General features: G+C 32.4%; 3 protein-coding genes across 5 annotated transcripts in view; all 3 read left to right on the forward strand.

Annotated features, from left to right (window-relative positions):
• The first annotated feature begins 7,580 nt into the window (after window positions 1-7,580).
• Window positions 7,581-9,557, forward strand: LOC115985786 (receptor-like protein 7). Its single transcript, XM_031108685.1, has one exon. The coding sequence runs from the start codon at window positions 7,581-7,583 to the stop codon at window positions 9,555-9,557; it is 1,977 nt and encodes a 658-aa protein (XP_030964545.1).
• On the forward strand, window positions 9,441-12,087 carry LOC115986340 (receptor-like protein 9DC3). 2 transcript variants are annotated; one of them, XM_031109206.1, is made up of 4 exons: window positions 9,441-10,406; window positions 11,474-11,480; window positions 11,530-11,691; window positions 12,053-12,087. In XM_031109206.1, exon 1 carries the CDS (start codon window positions 9,665-9,667, stop codon window positions 10,349-10,351), a length of 687 nt encoding a protein of 228 aa, XP_030965066.1. In that variant the 5' UTR covers window positions 9,441-9,664; the 3' UTR covers window positions 10,352-10,406; window positions 11,474-11,480; window positions 11,530-11,691; window positions 12,053-12,087. The 2 variants fall into 2 exon arrangements, with proteins under 2 accessions (XP_030965066.1, XP_030965067.1); XM_031109207.1 differs by lacking the exon at window positions 11,474-11,480 and having other exon boundaries at window positions 11,551-11,691.
• Window positions 11,326-16,865, forward strand: part of LOC115986339 (zinc finger CCCH domain-containing protein 48-like) — a 32,373-nt gene continuing 26,833 nt past the window's right edge. The window contains exons 1-7 of one of the 2 annotated variants that reach the window (XM_031109204.1): window positions 11,326-11,427; window positions 12,174-12,287; window positions 12,890-13,127; window positions 13,280-13,365; window positions 15,330-15,515; window positions 15,633-15,734; window positions 16,176-16,328. In XM_031109204.1, coding sequence (XP_030965064.1) covers window positions 12,261-12,287; window positions 12,890-13,127; window positions 13,280-13,365; window positions 15,330-15,515; window positions 15,633-15,734; window positions 16,176-16,328 — 792 coding nt within the window. In that variant the 5' untranslated portion in view covers window positions 11,326-11,427; window positions 12,174-12,260. Of the gene's footprint in view, window positions 11,428-12,173; window positions 12,288-12,889; window positions 13,227-13,279; window positions 13,366-13,899; window positions 13,961-15,329; window positions 15,516-15,632; window positions 15,735-16,175; window positions 16,329-16,865 lie in introns of those variants that run through there. The other variant, XM_031109205.1, reaches the window with a different exon arrangement.

Below are 16,865 nucleotides of genomic sequence, written 5' to 3' on the forward strand. Positions count from 1 at the left end.
TTTATCTGCTCTACTAGCCATTATTTATATATAAGAGTTATGTGTAGCATAAATGTCATAATAATAAGTTAATTATTTCCATAAATTGATAGTTCTAAATGGGCAAAAAAATTTCCTAAAAATGAAAAGAAAAAAAAAATATACATAATATATATGAATAAAAATTAATCCACTACAGGTATCGGATTGAGTGAATTGAAATCTAAAGTATTTTTTTTATGGGATTATTATTATTTTTGAAAAATAGTAGATAGGATTATTATGATACTTGATTAATTATATGGAGTTTTTTATATATACCTAATCCAGATAATCTGATTTTCTAACTTTCTTTTCCCTTTAAAAAAGAGAGAGAGAGAGAGAGAGAGAGACTTCTAATGATGTCACACATTTTCAAGGTTAAAGGAATTTGGCATATGAATAATATAAAACTTATTCAAATAACATGATTGCTACATGTTAATTGGTTTCTACAAAATTTGTTTATAAATCTGCAATTTGCACCAAACAATTCTTCTATAATCCAAAATTCCAAGACTACAGCAAACAAAAAAACAAAAAAAATCCGAGACTTGAATTTTCAAAGTCTTTGAATGTTCCAAAAAATGATCAAAGACTTATCAAAACTTGAAACGCTAACATGATTCAAGTCTTCTAATGCTTCTAATGGTGTTTCCCTCGACAACAAAAAATGACTTGTAATAGTGTCACACGTTTTCAAAAATTGATTGACAAGAAATATGAGTTTTACAGGAAAAATTAGAAAAGAAATAAAAAGAAAGCAACGTGATAATCTCAAAAAGAGGTAAGTTACTTTACAGTCATATTAAACCAAACCGTTATGCATTTTTTTTCGTAGCAAAAAAAAGAAAAAAAAAAGAGAGAGAGAGAATAAAAATGTTCATCGATTATTATTCTATTTTATCTTTCTTTTTTCTTTTTTTAATTTTATTTTATTGAATCTAATTGTAACCAAGTGTAATGTTGGCTCCACCACTGCACACATGAAATTGGAAATACTACAAATTGTACCCTCCTGATGAATGATTATGCTATCACTTTATGTTCAACTTTTATTGCTTGAAGCATTCCCAAGTTGTAGGCAACGAGCGCCTAATACCTTACACTAATTAAGAAATTTTCTACTTTTACAGTGATCTAAGAACAAGAATTAATAATTGTATTTTGTTTTCTGGCGTACAAATTGATGAAGGGTATCTTTCATTCAACCAGCATAGTTAATAAAGGGACCCGGATAAGGATAAGCCTAATTGCTACACCTATGCGTCCAGATTTCAACTCTACCAAGCAATTATTATATAGTCCAAAATTTAATGACTTCAGCTTTCCAAAGTCTCTGGGAGTTCCAAACAATGACCAAAGACTTGTGAAACGTTAACAGTAATGTCCCGTTTAGCAACAACTTATATAGCTAAAATTGAGATTTTTTTTTACTGAAAATACTGTAGACAAAACTAAAAGGCAGCTAAAAGAATACAGTAGAACTCATGAATAGTATCAAAAAGTGCAGTGAGACCCATAAATAGTAGTAAAAAGAAGCTAAATAGTAAAAAAAAAAAAAGGCTTTTTAAACCATGCCAAACGCGCACTAAGTCTACTAATCTAAACCACACGTTTTCAAGGTTCATTGAATCTTTTAGTAAGAATAGTTAGTATTTTGTTTTCTCCCATACAAATTAATGGCAGATATCTTTCATTCAACCACCGTGTGTTTCACCAAGTGGACTTTGCTTGGAATTGCCACAAGACTTGGGAAGTTATAGTCTTTTCTATTAACCAGTGTGTTTTCAGGGTTGATGAGCAATTGAGTCGAAAGTAATGAACAGGAAATTGAGGGGAAAAGAGTTCTAGGTTATGAAAAGAGAAATAAGAGAGTTTGGGAAGCAAAGAGAAAATGAAAGTAAGAAGCAAGAGATATTTAATAGATAAAAAATAGAGAATCAATTGAATTAATTCATCTCAGTACAAATATATAATTTATATATAAGAGTTATGTTTATCTGCTCTACTAGCCACTATTTATAGATAAGAGTTATGTGTAGCATAAATGTCATAATAATGAGTTAATTATTTCCATAAATTGATAGTTCTAAATGGGCAAAAACATTTCCTAAAAATGAAAAGAAAAAAAAAATATACATAATATATATTAATAAAAATTTATCCACTACAGGTATCGGATTGAGTGAATTGAAATCTAAAGTATTTTTTTTATGGGATTATTATTATTTTTGAAAAATAGTAGATAGGATTATTATGATACTTGATTAATTATATGGAGTTTTTTATATATACCTAATCCAGATAATCTGATTTTCTAACTTTCTTTTCCCTTTAAAAAAGAGAGAGAGAGAGAGAGAGAGAGACTTCTAATGATGTCACACATTTTCAAGGTTAAAGGAATTTGGCATATGAATAATATAAAACTTATTCAAATAACATGATTGCTACATGTTAATTGGTTTCTACAAAATTTGTTTATAAATCTGCAATTTGCACCAAACAATTCTTCTATAATCCAAAATTCCAAGACTACAGCAAACAAAAAAACAAAAAAAATCCGAGACTTGAATTTTCAAAGTCTTTGAATGTTCCAAAAAATGATCAAAGACTTATCAAAACTTGAAACGCTAACATGATTAAAGTCTTCTAATGCTTCTAATGGTGTTTCCCTCAACAACAAAAAATGACTTGTAATAGTGTCACACGTTTTCAAAAATTGATTGACAAGAAATATGAGTTTTACAGGAAAAATTAGAAAAGAAATAAAAAGAAAGCAACGTGATAATCTCAAAAAGAGGTAAGTTACTTTACAGCCATATTAAACCAAACCGTTATGCATTTTTTTTCATAACAAAAAAAAAAAAAAAAAAGAGAGAGAGAGAATAAAAATGTTCATCGATTATTATTCTATTTTATCTTTCTTTTTTCTTTTTTTAATTTTATTTTATTGAATCTAATTGTAACCAAGTGTAATGTTGGCTCCACCACTGCACACATGAAATTGGAAATACTACAAATTGTACCCTCCTGATGAATGATGATGCTATCACTTTATGTTCAACTTTTATTGCTTGAAGCATTCCCAAGTTGTAGGAAATGAGCGCCTAATACCTTACACTAATTAAGAAATTTTCTACTTTTACAGTGATCTAAGAACAAGAATTAATAATTGTATTTTGTTTTCTGGCATACAAATTGATGACAGGTATCTTTCATTCAACCAGCATAGTTAATAAAGGGACCCGGATAAGGATAAGCCTAATTGCTACGCCTATGCGTCCAGATTTCAACTCTACCAAGCAATTATTATATAGTCCAAAATTTAAAGACTTCAGCTTTCCAAAGTCTTTGGGAGTTCCAAACAATGACCAAAGACTTGTGAAACGTTAACAGTAATGTCCCGTTTAGCAACAACTTATATAGCTAAAATTGAGATTTTTTTTGCTGAAAATACTGTAGACAAAACTAAAAGGCAGCTAAAAGAGTACAGTGGAACTCATGAATAGTATCAAAAAGTGCAGTGAGACCCATAAATAGTAGTAAAAAGAAGCTAAATAGTAAAAAAAAAATGGCTTTTTAAACCATGCCAAACGCGCACTAAGTCTACTAATCTAAACCACACGTTTTCAAGGTTCATTGAATCTTTTAGTAAGAATAGTTAGTATTTTGTTTTCTCCCATACAAATTAATGGCAGATATCTTTCATTCAACCACCGTGTGTTTCACCAAGTGGTCTTTGCTTGGAATTGCCACAAGACTTGGGAAGTTATAGTCTTTTCTATTAACCAGTGTGTTTTCAAGGTTGATGAACAATTGAGTCGAAAGCAATGAACAGGAAATTGAGGGGTAAAAGAGTTCTAGGTTATGAAAAGAGAAATAAGAGAGTTTGGGAAGCAAAGAGAAAATGAAACTAAGAAGCAAGAGATATTTAATAGATAAAAAATAGAGAATCAATTGAATTAATTCATCTCAGTACAAATATATTATTTATATATAAGAGTTATGTTTAACTGCTCTACTAGCCATTATTTATATATAAGAGTTATGTGTAGCATAAATGTCATAATAATAAGTTAATTATTTCCATAAATTGATAGTTCTAAATGGGCAAAAACATTTCCTAAAAATGAAAAGAAAAAAAAAATATACATAATATATATTAATAAAAATTTATCCACTACAGGTATCGGATTGAGTGAATTGAAATCTAAAGTATTTTTTTTATGGGATTATTATTATTTTTGAAAAATAGTAGATAGGATTATTATGATACTTGATTAATTATATGGAGTTTTTTATATATACCTAATCCAGATAATCTGATTTTCTAACTTTCTTTTCCCTTTAAAAAAGAGAGAGAGAGAGAGAGAGAGAGACTTCTAATGATGTCACACGTTTTCAAGGTTAAAGGAATTTGGCATATGAATGATATAAAACTTATTCAAATAACATGATTGCTACATGTTAATTGGTTTCTACAAAATTTGTTTATAAATCTGCAATTTGCACCAAACAATTCTTCTATAATCCAAAATTCCAAGACTACAGCAAACAAAAAAACAAAAAAAATCCAAGACTTGAATTTTCAAAGTCTTTGGATGTTCCAAAATATGATCAAAGACCTATCAAAACTTGAAACGCTAACATGATTAAAGTCTTCTAATGCTTCTAATGGTGTTTCCCTCAACAACAAAAAATGACTTGTAATAGTGTCACACCAAAAAAATGCTTCTAATGCTCAATGTCTTTGAAAAAGTCTATCCATTATGTAACTAATAATAATGGATAGACTACAAGTCTTCTATAATCCAAAATTCCAAGACTACAGCAAAAAAAAAAAAAAAAAAATCCAAGACTTGAATTTTCAAAGTCTTTGAATGTTACAAAATATGATCAAAGACCTATCAAAACTTGAAACGCTAACATGATTAAAGTCTTCTAATGCTTCTAATAGTGTTTCCCTCAACAACAAAAAATGACTTGTAATAGTGTCACACCAAAAAAATGCTTCTAATGCTCAATGTCTTTGAAAAAGTCTATCCATTATGTAACAAATAATAATACCTTAAGGGTAATTATGAAAGTAAATTATTTGCACTCTCACCAAATAACAAGAAATATGAGTTTTACATAATGAAAAAAAATATATATATATTTTGAGCATTTTCAGGGTCCCCTCCTTGCATTCTTGCTCACATTTGAGATGCAAGGAGTAGGCAACGGGCATATGCCTAATACATCAAGCGTTGAACAATTTTGCTATGGTCTAAAAAAGATTATATACTGGTTGTAGAATTGGCATTTTAGTCTGATTAGATATAAAAGATGGAGTACTAAGTAGCTCTTGTGATTTAGCATGAAGCAAAATAAAAGTGACAACAATTCAATTTTTGTTAATAGCTTATCTAAATTCAACTCACTAAAAAGACTTCGGAAATGTGTCATTGACAAGGGATGAGAATGCAACTAGAATACGCAAGAATTTTATTGGTATATATATTTTCCTTAGCAAAAAGAATGGAAAATATCTTCAAAATTGAATCTGAGTTTTGTTTTTTGGATACTCACAAAAGAATGTAAGTTTGTAGCTCTACTAAACCAAACAATTATGAAATTTGTTTCCATTACAAAAGGAAAGAAAGAAAAAATAATAATCATCTATTATTATTCTAACTAGTATGTAACCCGTACTTATGCACATGAATGATAAATTGTAGAGGTACTATTGGTGTTAGTTTGGGTTATTAAATATATAGGACATTAGTTCGACCAGGATATTTGTACATACTAAAATGATTTTTCCTTGCAATTTTAATGATATTGGTTACTCCAAGTTTTTAATTACACTGTTGTTATGTATATAATTTTGAAAATCACAATTGGACACTACATATACAATATCAATTCACTATCATTGTTTGTGAAATTTTACTAAATACAACACAAAATAAAAGAATAAATTGGTTCAATAATATCTATATCTCCAAAATTGAATGGGGATAGGTGCATGTGATTGTTTAGCTCAATTATAGTTTATTATGTAAAAACGGAAAAATATAAATAATTTAATTTGTATGAAAAGCTAACAAAGGCAAAATCTAATTTTGATTCTAATTAAATTTTCTCTAAGAACTCCTCGTTTTCTTCACTATATTTACTCCTTGGCACAATTTTTTTTTTTTTTTTAGATTAGATGGGATATGTGGTGCAAAATTAAACTCTAATTGAAATCCAATTTTTACATTAAATTAACTCACTTGGTACAAAAATTTAAAAACTTAAATTAGATGAAACACATGGCGTAAAATTAGACTTTAATTGAATTCCAATTTGAGATCTAATTGGATTTTCTCTCAACTTTAACTATTAATATATATATATATATATATATTTTAAAGTATTTTTAATTGAATCAAATTGTAAATAATCAGTCATTAATTAAATCCCCTTACATTTTTCCCCAAAAGAAACCAATTATGATGTTGGCTCCACTATTGTATGCATGAATTGAAATTTTATAACACCAAATTAGAACTGAGTAATGATATTACAATGTCATATTCTCCGTAATACATACTTACCTTACACATTCTACCACATGAACTGAAATTTTAATTTTTAAAAAAAAATTATTTTAGTTAAATTGTAAAATAAGAATTTTAAAACACAATTTCACAATGTTGGTCATGAGTGTACCTTACAGGAATTAAGATCAATACAGTATTCCTTAAGGATGTTTTCAGAAGTGCTTATATTTTAGGCAATGGATTGGAAACCCCTTCTAGGCCAAATTAAATCATAGTAAAATAAAAATGTGGGAAACCAAGAGGTCAAGAACATTTTTAGCTGTACAATATATAAGCAATGATTAGGAATTTCAAGACCATAATCATTATAAATGAGAACTGAGCAATGATTAGAAATTCCCAAACCCTCTAAGATCTTGATTGGTCTTTTTTTTACTTGTGCATTTGGCATGTGCCTAAATTAAAATAATTTAGTTAAACAATTAGGCCAGGGCCCTGGAGGATCATTATGATACTTGTTTATAAGGAGTTTTTATAAATCTCACTCGGAATACCTGATTTTTTGACTTTGAATTTTTTTTTTTCAAATAAAAAGTTAGTTTTCCAAAGCGACCGCACGCTGGTTATACTAAAGTGACCCACAAGATTTCCATCAAAAAAAAAAAAAAGTGACCCACAAGACCTTAATTTTCCAAGTCACTGGCCCAACTCATAAAATAAAGCTAAGACTAGGGATTAGAATTGTCTACGTGTGATGTGCCTGATAATCGTAGTTATGGTCTCTCGTCATACCTATAAATATATGTATCTATGCCATCCCATTTCCTTTCTCTTCCTAAAAGAACTCCCAAAATATATCATATCCTTTCTCAACCTAATAATTGTTCCTCTTCTCTCTCTTTTAATTCATCAACGCCTCTTTGCCATTCACACCAATCCTCTGCTTTGCTCCATTTCAGAAACTCTTTTTCTGTCGGCGTTTCTCTTTGTGACAATTTGTATTATTATCCTCCGAAGAATTCGTGGAAAATGGGTACAGATTGTTGTGGGTGGGATGGGGTCACCTGTGATACGATGACAGGTCATGTCATTGCTGTCGACCTCAGTTGCAGTCGCCTTGAAGGTCACATCCATCCCAATTCTACCATTTTCTCTCTTCGCCATCTCCAGCGGCTCAACCTCGCTTTCAACGAGTTCTATCCCTCCGCAATTTCATCTAAGTTTGGTGGCTTTGCGAACATGACGCATCTCAACCTCACTGACTCCTCCTTTGCTGGTAATGTCCCTTCCGAAATCTCCCACTTATCTAAACTGGTTTCACTTGATCTCTCTTTGAATTATAACATGAGAATAGAAAAGCCTAGTTTGAAAAGGCTTGTTCAAAACCTAACCCATCTAACTGAACTTGTTTTGGATGAGGTTAACATGTCTTCTGTTCCAGCTAATTCTTTCATGAATTTGTCTTCCTCTTTGACATCTCTTAGTCTTTCTGATTGTGGATTGAAAGGGAGATTCCCAGATTATATATTCCTCCTCCCAAACCTCCAGCTGCTTGATGTAGGTTACAACTACAATCTCACCGGTTCCCTTCCAACGTATAACTGGAGTACTCCTCTCAAGTCCTTGGGTCTCTCTAGAACTGGATTCCCAATCGACATACCTAATTCTATCAGCAATCTAAAGTCCTTAAAAGAATTGTACCTCAGTAATTGCAATTTCATAGGTTCATCGCATCCAACATTTCTTTCAAACCTCACACAAATAACTTCTTTGGGCCTCTCATATAATAACTTTGGTGGTCAGTGTCCATGGTCCCTCCTAAACAATGCAGGACTTACTTATTTAGGTCTCTCAGGCAACAATTTCATAGGCCAACTTCCAAATCTTTCAACAAACTGGTCAAAAGTTTCTTCTTCAAACAGTTCTTCCAATAGTCAGTCAGTTAGTCAAATTCCTTCCAAATTGGTATATCTGCTTTTATTTGATAACTTATTGAATGGCACTATACCATCTTGGGTGTATGACATACCATCTTTGCAGTACTTATTTCTAGACAATAACCAATTCACTGGGCATATTGGTGAATTCCTGCATAACTCATTGGTTGATCTTCAGTTGAATAATAACAAACTACATGGTCCCCTTCCATTGTCAATCTCTAAATTGGTGAGCCTTCGTCAACTAAGTGTTTCCTTCAATAATTTAAGTGGCAATGTGGAGTCAAAAATATTCTCAAAACTCAAAAGTCTTGAAGATCTTGATATGTCAAATAACCCTCATCTATCACTAAGCTCCTTCACCCTCGCCACCAATATCTTGCCCAACATTTTCTCATTACATTTGTCTTCTTCCAACATAACTGAAATTCCACACTTTTTACGAACTGCAGAATATATACAATCCTTAGAGCTTTCCAAAAACCAAATCAAAGGCAATATTCCGAAGTGGTTTTTGGAGGTGGGGAAGGATTCATTGCACAATTTGAATCTTTCATACAACTTCTTGACAAGTGTAGGACACCTTCCGTGGAAGAACTTGAGATATCTTGATTTTCGTTCTAACTTGCTTCAAGGACCACTTCCAATACCTCCACTAGGCATATCTTTCTTTTCAGTTGCAAGGAATAAAATAACTGGACAAATCTCTTCCTTGATTTGCAATCTCAGTTCTATTGTGTACCTTGATTTGTCTTATAATCACTTGAGTAACATGATTCCTCCATGTTTTGGAAACTTTAGTGACAATCTCATGGATCTGAATTTACAAAATAACAATCTTAATGGCACCCTCCCAATGAAATTTGCAAAGGGATGTCGCTTGAGAAGTCTTAAACTCAATGGCAACCAATTTGAAGGGTCATTGCCACAATCATTGGTCCGTTGTAGAAATTTGGAAGTTCTAGATTTTGGTAACAACAAGATTAATAGCACCTTCCCTGTTGGTTGGAAACTCTTCCAAAGTTGCAGGTTCTTATCTTGCGATCAAACAACTTTCATGGTGCCTTAGGAAACCCCAAGACCAAATTCCCATTCCCAAATTTGCGAATCATAGACCTCTCTCACAATGAGTTCCATGGGCATTTGCCGACAAACCTTTTCAAGTATTTAAAAGCCATGATGAATGTGAGTGCAGACAAAGGTGAATTGAAATATATGGGTGATAATTATTATCAAGATTCTGTGACAGTGGTGATGAAAGGGTTTTTCTTTGATTTGGTAAAAATCCAAAGTCTATTCACAACCATTGATTTCTCCAACAATAATTTCAAAGGAGAAATTCCAAAGGTAATTGGAGAGCTTCGATCATTGAAGGGGCTTAATTTTTCACACAATAATCTTACAGGTTGTATGCCTCAATCGTTGGGAAATTTAACCAATCTTGAATGGTTAGATCTCTCCTCAAACAAGCTCACAGGTGAAATTCCTATACAATTGGTAGATCTCACAATGCTAGCATTTTTAAACCTATCAGAAAATTATCTTTTTGGACATATACCCCAAGGTAAACAGTTCAATACCTTTATGAATGATTCTTACTATGGGAACCGTGGGTTATGTGGATTTCCAATGACAAAAGCTTGTGGCAATGATGAGGGACAACAACCATCACCATCATCAACCATTCAAGAAGATGATTTCGAATTTGAAAATGGGTTTCATTGGAAAGTTGTATTGTTGGGGTATGGTTGTGGATTCATGTTTGGATTGGGTTTGGGTTATCTTGTGTTCTCAAGTGGAAAACCGAAATGGCTAGTGAATATTGTTTATGGAGGAAGACATAACAAGTTACAAAGATCCTAGAAGAATGCTCGTGGACGAACTCATTGAAGAAGAATTTAGTGGATACAAATACTAGGTATATTTTTATATACTAATATATTTGAAAATATCATTTTCATAAATTTTTTGCTTCCTTAAAACTGTCTTTATATTGGTAAGAAGATTCTTCATTTTTAATTTCCTTTATGCGAGTTTGGAATGGTTGTACTTGTGTTAATGTGAGGCTTATTACTAGTGTTACTGGGTGCATAAGCTTCTTTGCTTCCTTTAAAAAAAAAAAAAAAAAAACTTTTATGTTTAAGGTATAGCCATACCAGAGAATATATAGGCTACTACTATGTAACCACCACATTTTAATGCTTTATTTATGTCAGACTTCATTTAATGACCCTGCTTTATGCTCTAGTGTGAGAAGAAATTTCTCTACTCCATTGCAATTCTAACTACATCTTGTGGTCTGGGTATTTTTTTTTTTTAAAAGGGGCAACTTCACTGCTTAGTTGTAGCTTCAAATAATCGGGTTATATTCTATTACATATTTCATTTATTATTATTATTACATCCTTGTAATATTACCTTCCTTTTACAGATTAAGATCTTGTTGGTTGGATTGCATGAAGAGTAATTATTTATTTATTTATTGAAGAGCGGTGTTAATTACCCTAGTGCTACCTAGGATGCTTGGAGGAGTAGACTAATGTCCTCTATATTTTCAATTAGATAAGATTCTAAAGTTACATATTGATTGTGGGGAAAGCTTAGAAACTTAATAAATTGAATATATGTTCCTAGTGATTTTTGCTGTATTGGTTTCCACAAATTGTTACATACACCTTTACTAGTTGTTTCAGGAAATTTTTGGTTATGGTTTTTCAGGTCTAAAATTTCAAAAAATTCAAAAAAAATGAAATACTTTTCTTATTCCAAATTCAGTTAAACTAACAATAAAGAACAGCTCTTAGTAATTCTTTTTGTTGGAGTGCTCTTATGTACAGGCTGGTGGCCCTTTCTATCTCTCTAACAAGATGGAGGGACAGCATTCATTCATAATTTAGATCACTGGCTGACATTCCATGACCAGATGATGATAAAAAATTGTATGTTCTTATTTTTGGTGTCTAATTTCTTGCCATTTATTTTTAGGTACTAATTTGTTGGTCTTAATTTTTTGTGGGATTTTCTTGATAGGGCTATGGTGCTTCGGTCCTTTTTGATGACAGCAATTTTAATAAAAACCATTTCAGACCTTGAGGGTTTTCAATAAAATTGATTTCATCAAGGAGGAGCTTGAAAAGGCTTGTCCAGGGGTAGTTTCATGCGCTGATATTGTTTCTATTGCCACAAGAGATGGCATTATGCTGGTCTGTTCTTGATCCTTAATCTTCCTATTCTCTCTCTCTTTAAAGATATTTTTGTTAATATCCAGAGTCCTTTAGCAACACTTTAAGGTTTAGGATTTGATGATTGTTTGTGGACAATGATTCTTGAATGAAACTTGGGTAAAATGTAGGAAATAGACTTTAAAAGAGTTGGTACCTCTTTACATTTTTTTATGTCGAGAGGAGTCTATAAAGTAAATATTAGTTGTGGGGAAAGATTAGAAAGTTAATGAATTGAGAATATGTTCATAGTGATTTTTTCTGTTTTGGTTTCCACAGATTGTTAGTCACCTTTAATTAGCCAACTATTTGTTTCAAGCACTTTTTTATTATGGTTTTTTAGGTCGAAAACTTCAAAAAATTCAAAAAAAAAAAAAATACAAAAAAAAAAAGGAAAAGAAGAAGAAAAAGAAAGAAAGAAAAGAGAAATACTTTTCTTATTCCAAATTCTGATAAACTGACAGTAAAGAACAGCTCTTGGGAAGTTTGATGATGTGCTTGGGCCCAAATGCAGTTAGTTGGCCACCTTTCATTGCGTGTGCAGCAGCTGGATGTTTGATGTGAAACAAAGACAAAAGGTTTGTTGCATATTTGTTTTTCCCTTGATTTCCCATTTCTTTTTCTTCTTAGGAATTTAGTTGGAACATGCTTGTAAACTATTGTGTTGTATGATAGCCACATCATATCATTGGGTCCTAGAGGGATTTAATTTTTTTGAATTAGTAATAGTGTGAAAAAAAGATTCATATACTTTGGAAATTATATGGGAACACAAAGGTAACATTTTAAATTTGCATTTTACAATATTTTCCTGTTTTGTAGCAATCAGAGAGAGTAAAACATTCAATTTGTCTCAGTATAAATGTATTTACTTCTTTTCTGGGTTTGAAGCAAGGGAAACCAAAATTGACCAACTAGTTGTTTCAGGCACTTTTTAGTTATGGTTTTTCAAGTCTAAAATGTCAAAAAATTCAAAAATAAATAAAATGAAATACTTTTCTTATTCTAATTTCTGTTAAACTGACAATCAAGAACAGCTCTATATTGATAACTCTTTTTATGGAGTCCTCTGATGTAAACTACTATACATGACATCACAGGCTAGACAACATTCTTTCATATTTCAACAGACACCTAATCTTAGGTGTCTTGGCCTCTTTGATCATCTGAGGGTGCACAGAAAACTGGGAAGATTGGCTATGAATTCATACAGAAACACCTCTCTGACTTCAAGGGGACAGGGCAGCCAGACCCAACTATAATTCCTGATTTCCTTGTTGAGATGAGAATGAGGTGCCAAGACAGTAATAGGACCGCCACTCAGCCTTCTTCTTCATCCATGGCTTTATTGGAAATTAGTGAATCTGCAGTGGGGGATGTCATATTTGCAGACATTGTCATCTTCAATATCATCTGGGGCAAGTTTTGGCACTCACTACTATCAGAGCTTTTTAAGGGGGAGAGGACTCCTTTTTTCCAATCAGCAATTGATGGCTAATGAGGAGTCCTCAAGATTGGTAAGGGCTTATGCTTCAAATGACTATTAATCTTTTGAATGGACTTTGCTCAGGTGATGTTGAACAGTTGAAGATGTCAGGTCTTAATGTTCTGACTAGATCTCAAGGTCTGGTCCGACGAAACTGCTCCTTGGCCTTGGTTAGTTTCTAAGTGTCAGTCTGGCCATAATGAACTCTTGAGATCTCTGTTCTTTCATATTAGTTTTTCATATGTTCTATGTTTGATTGTAGATGCTGTGACTTCTAAATTTCTTGTCTGTGCTAATTATTGAGTCTATATATAAAGGCAATGGCATAGAGTGTAGAGTCTGTAGACATTAGTTGATGCTTTTGGTTGGTATGTCTGTGTTTTAGTTGGTATGGCATAGAATGTAGACATTAGTTGAAGCAGCTCAAAGATATTGCTGGGAAAGGCTGGTATGTCTATGTCTTAACGAGGAGTTTCTATTTTAGCTTTTCATTATATTTTCTTATGTTTGATTGGTTGCTGAGAAAAGGAAAGAGAGGAAAGCTTTGAATTTTATAAACTTTAATGCTTTTGTTTTCAAGTTAATCACTAACTCTCTCCTTAAATAGTCTTAGGTGTAAATAGGGTGGAGGAATTTAGTTTTTTTGGGTCTCAACTGCTCTTGCTAACAATGATTACATTCTTTTTTTGGTAAAATGTGCATAGGTTTGACTTGCCTGCACAAACCATCACCCCAGAGATTCAAAAAGATCTGCGTTTACTGAAGGTGTGGTGAACTCTATTTTTTTCCATGTAATTTGTTTCCACGGCACTACTTTTCAGTTATGCTCAAATGATTCTCTGTAACATTTTGATTGCTTCATTGTTTTTATCAAAAAAAAAAATTGTTTCATTTTTGAGAATTTGCTTAGTTTTTCAACTTTCAACTTGTGTGCTTTAGGGAATGTGCAATTAAGCAACTTGAGTCACTGTCATGCAGAAATGGAATTAGGGAAATTATTTAAATGCCTCTTTGTAAATTAAGGTTATAGCTTAAAGTATAATTAAATCTTATTCTTCTACTTAAGAGATTGTTTGACTTTAGATAACTAACAAACTGGAAAAATAGAAATGATGTAGATGGTAGGGGACTTCCTATTGATGCATTTAATATGTTCTATAATATATATGCAGTCATTAGCCTTTGACTGGATCCATGTTTAGCATTCGAAAATTCTTTTCTATGTATGGAATGTAAAATTTTTACTTACCAAAAAATAATGTTTGTGTAAAATTTGAGTCTAGGTGGGTAAAATACCAAATTGAAACTGAAAGCTGGTTGATTTTCCACGAGTTGAACTGGAATTGATAATATTTCTGCCAATGACGCTGACAGGGTTGCTGATCTTCTTCATGCCTTGTGTAACTTGAAAGCAGCATCCTTAGGCCTTCTGTAACTGTAACTTGTAAGCAGCATCCTTAGTGAGAGGGATTTACCCTGCACCATACGAAGATGATTTTCAAGGGATATAAATGATATCTGTTAGTCATATACTGCCAGTTAGTTTTCTTGTAAAATGGCATTGGCATACTCAAGTATAAAACTTGGGCTGGACTTGAAGTAATTATGATGGTAGTATCCTAGAATCTTTGATTTGTTGCATTATCTGGGATATTTATAGTTTCAATTTCAAAATGTTGATTCAGCATCTCAACTTCACTCAAAAAGTTTTGTTTGCATCATATTGACCTGAATGCACATGATTCTAGTTGTTTACATGAAATTCATATCAAGAAGCCATCAAAACACATCGTAATTTAAGACATGCTTTAAATTATGATGGGCTCTTACTTTGACCAAAGTGAGCATTCTCTTATCATAACATGGTCCAGATATAGGACTAGACCTAATTCATCTCAGGATTTCTTTGGAGTTGAACAAGTCTCACTCAAACAATCTCCCATTTATTTTTGAATTGTGCTGGAACTCATTTAGACTTTGTCATTATATAACTATCTAAATGATGGAAAGTTATTCAATACTCCTTTAGTAATGCTCTCTCCTCTCACATGAATGATGGGGCCTACCATGAATTTAATTCTAGATAGAGCAAGTTGTTTTTTAAAAACCATATTTATGAGTTTTTTGATAACAGGCAGTCAATGGAATTGCACTTCCTCTAAGATGCAACAAGCTCTGTTCAGGTAGCAGTGACGGAACAATTCGGCTTTGGGACTGCCGTGCTGGTCAATGTGCTAATGTGATTAACCTTGGTGGCAAAGTTGGATCTGTTTGTAGTGAAGGCCCATGGCTCTTTGTTGGCATGCCAAATGTTGTGAAGGTTAGCTTAAAACCGAGTAATGTTTTGTTCCAATTTTTTTGTTGCCACATTGATGTTTTTTTTGGGTTTGGTCAGTTCATGATGTGACCTTGATTTGGCATGTTGATGATGCTGCAGGTGTGGAATACTGAATCAGGTGCTGAATACAGTCTCAATGGACCTGTTGGGCAAGTCAATGCATTGGAATCTATTAATGATTTGCTTTTTGCTGGGGTAGAGGTAAGCCACTTTACTAATAGTTTAGAATTCTTGTGTTCTCTTACTAGCTTTTATTCTTTCTATTTGATTAAATTTGGGTAATGTTAAGTTCAGGGTGTTTCCCTTTTCAGAATTTTTTTTTAGTTGTTTGAGCAAGAACTTATCTCTTTATATTTAATGTACTTTGATATTGTGAGTCATATCCATAGCAGATGCTTGGGGTTGGTCAGTTGGTTGTCATGCTTGTCTCACCCACTAGAGTTTCCCAGTTTAAACTGGGGGCTAAGACTCTACTGTCAAAGCCGTTTGCTTTTACTTATTAAAAGGGGGGTGGTGGGGAATGACCAATGTTAATGCTCGAGGTCTCACTAGATTTTGGTGTTGAGTGTTTCTTGTGTGTACATCACTTATATTCTAATTAAAGTTGGTCCAAAATTAATTTAGTATTACTTTTGATTGCAGGATGGTGTTATTTTGGCATGGAAAGGCACTTATGAAACTAACATTACATTTCAACTTGCCGCAACCCTTAAAGGCCACACGCATGGTATAACATCTTTAGTTGTTGGAGGAGGCAACAGGCTGTACTCAGGTTCCAAGGACCAAACAATAAGGGTTAGTTTTTCTCTTCAAGAATTTTTTCCCCCTGCTGTTGTATCTTTTATGTTGTGAGTAGTTAGTATTTGAAGAGAGCTTGATTATTTTAGATCGTTGGTTCTTTCTTCTCATTACTTGCTTCATCTATACTGGAAGGACTGTGGTTGGATAGTATCTCATTTAGACCTGGTGCTGACCTTTTGTTTTAGTGATTCTGTATTGTTCTTGTTTGAAATTTCCCCTTTTCAAATCTTGCATCGAACCAAATGATGTACTCTCCCTCATGTATTTTGCAGGCAACAATAACATATCCTTGTTTTAGTGACTAAATTATTTACGTTAAATTGATTAAGTTCTACTCTGTAAAACTGAGCAGTATATATCTTATGTGGTACTGATATGATTTGAATCTATTAACTATCCCTTCTTTTCTTTTTCTTTCTCTCTCTTTTTTTTTTTTTTTTTTTTTTTTTGGTAGTTGTCATTTTCTTTATATGTGCGCAAGGACCATATATTTTGTTTTGATTTGTCAGAAAAATAATAATAATTCATTTC

This window comes from Quercus lobata, chromosome 4 (assembly GCF_001633185.2).
Source record: "Quercus lobata isolate SW786 chromosome 4, ValleyOak3.0 Primary Assembly, whole genome shotgun sequence".
Classification (NCBI taxonomy): domain Eukaryota; kingdom Viridiplantae; phylum Streptophyta; class Magnoliopsida; order Fagales; family Fagaceae; genus Quercus; species Quercus lobata.

Coding starts and splice junctions, on each gene's coding strand:
- LOC115985786 (XM_031108685.1), top strand. CDS start 7,581: ATGGGTACAGATTGTTGTGGGTGGGATGGGGTCACCTGTGATACGATG.
- LOC115986340 (XM_031109206.1), top strand. CDS start 9,665: ATGATGAATGTGAGTGCAGACAAAGGTGAATTGAAATATATGGGTGAT.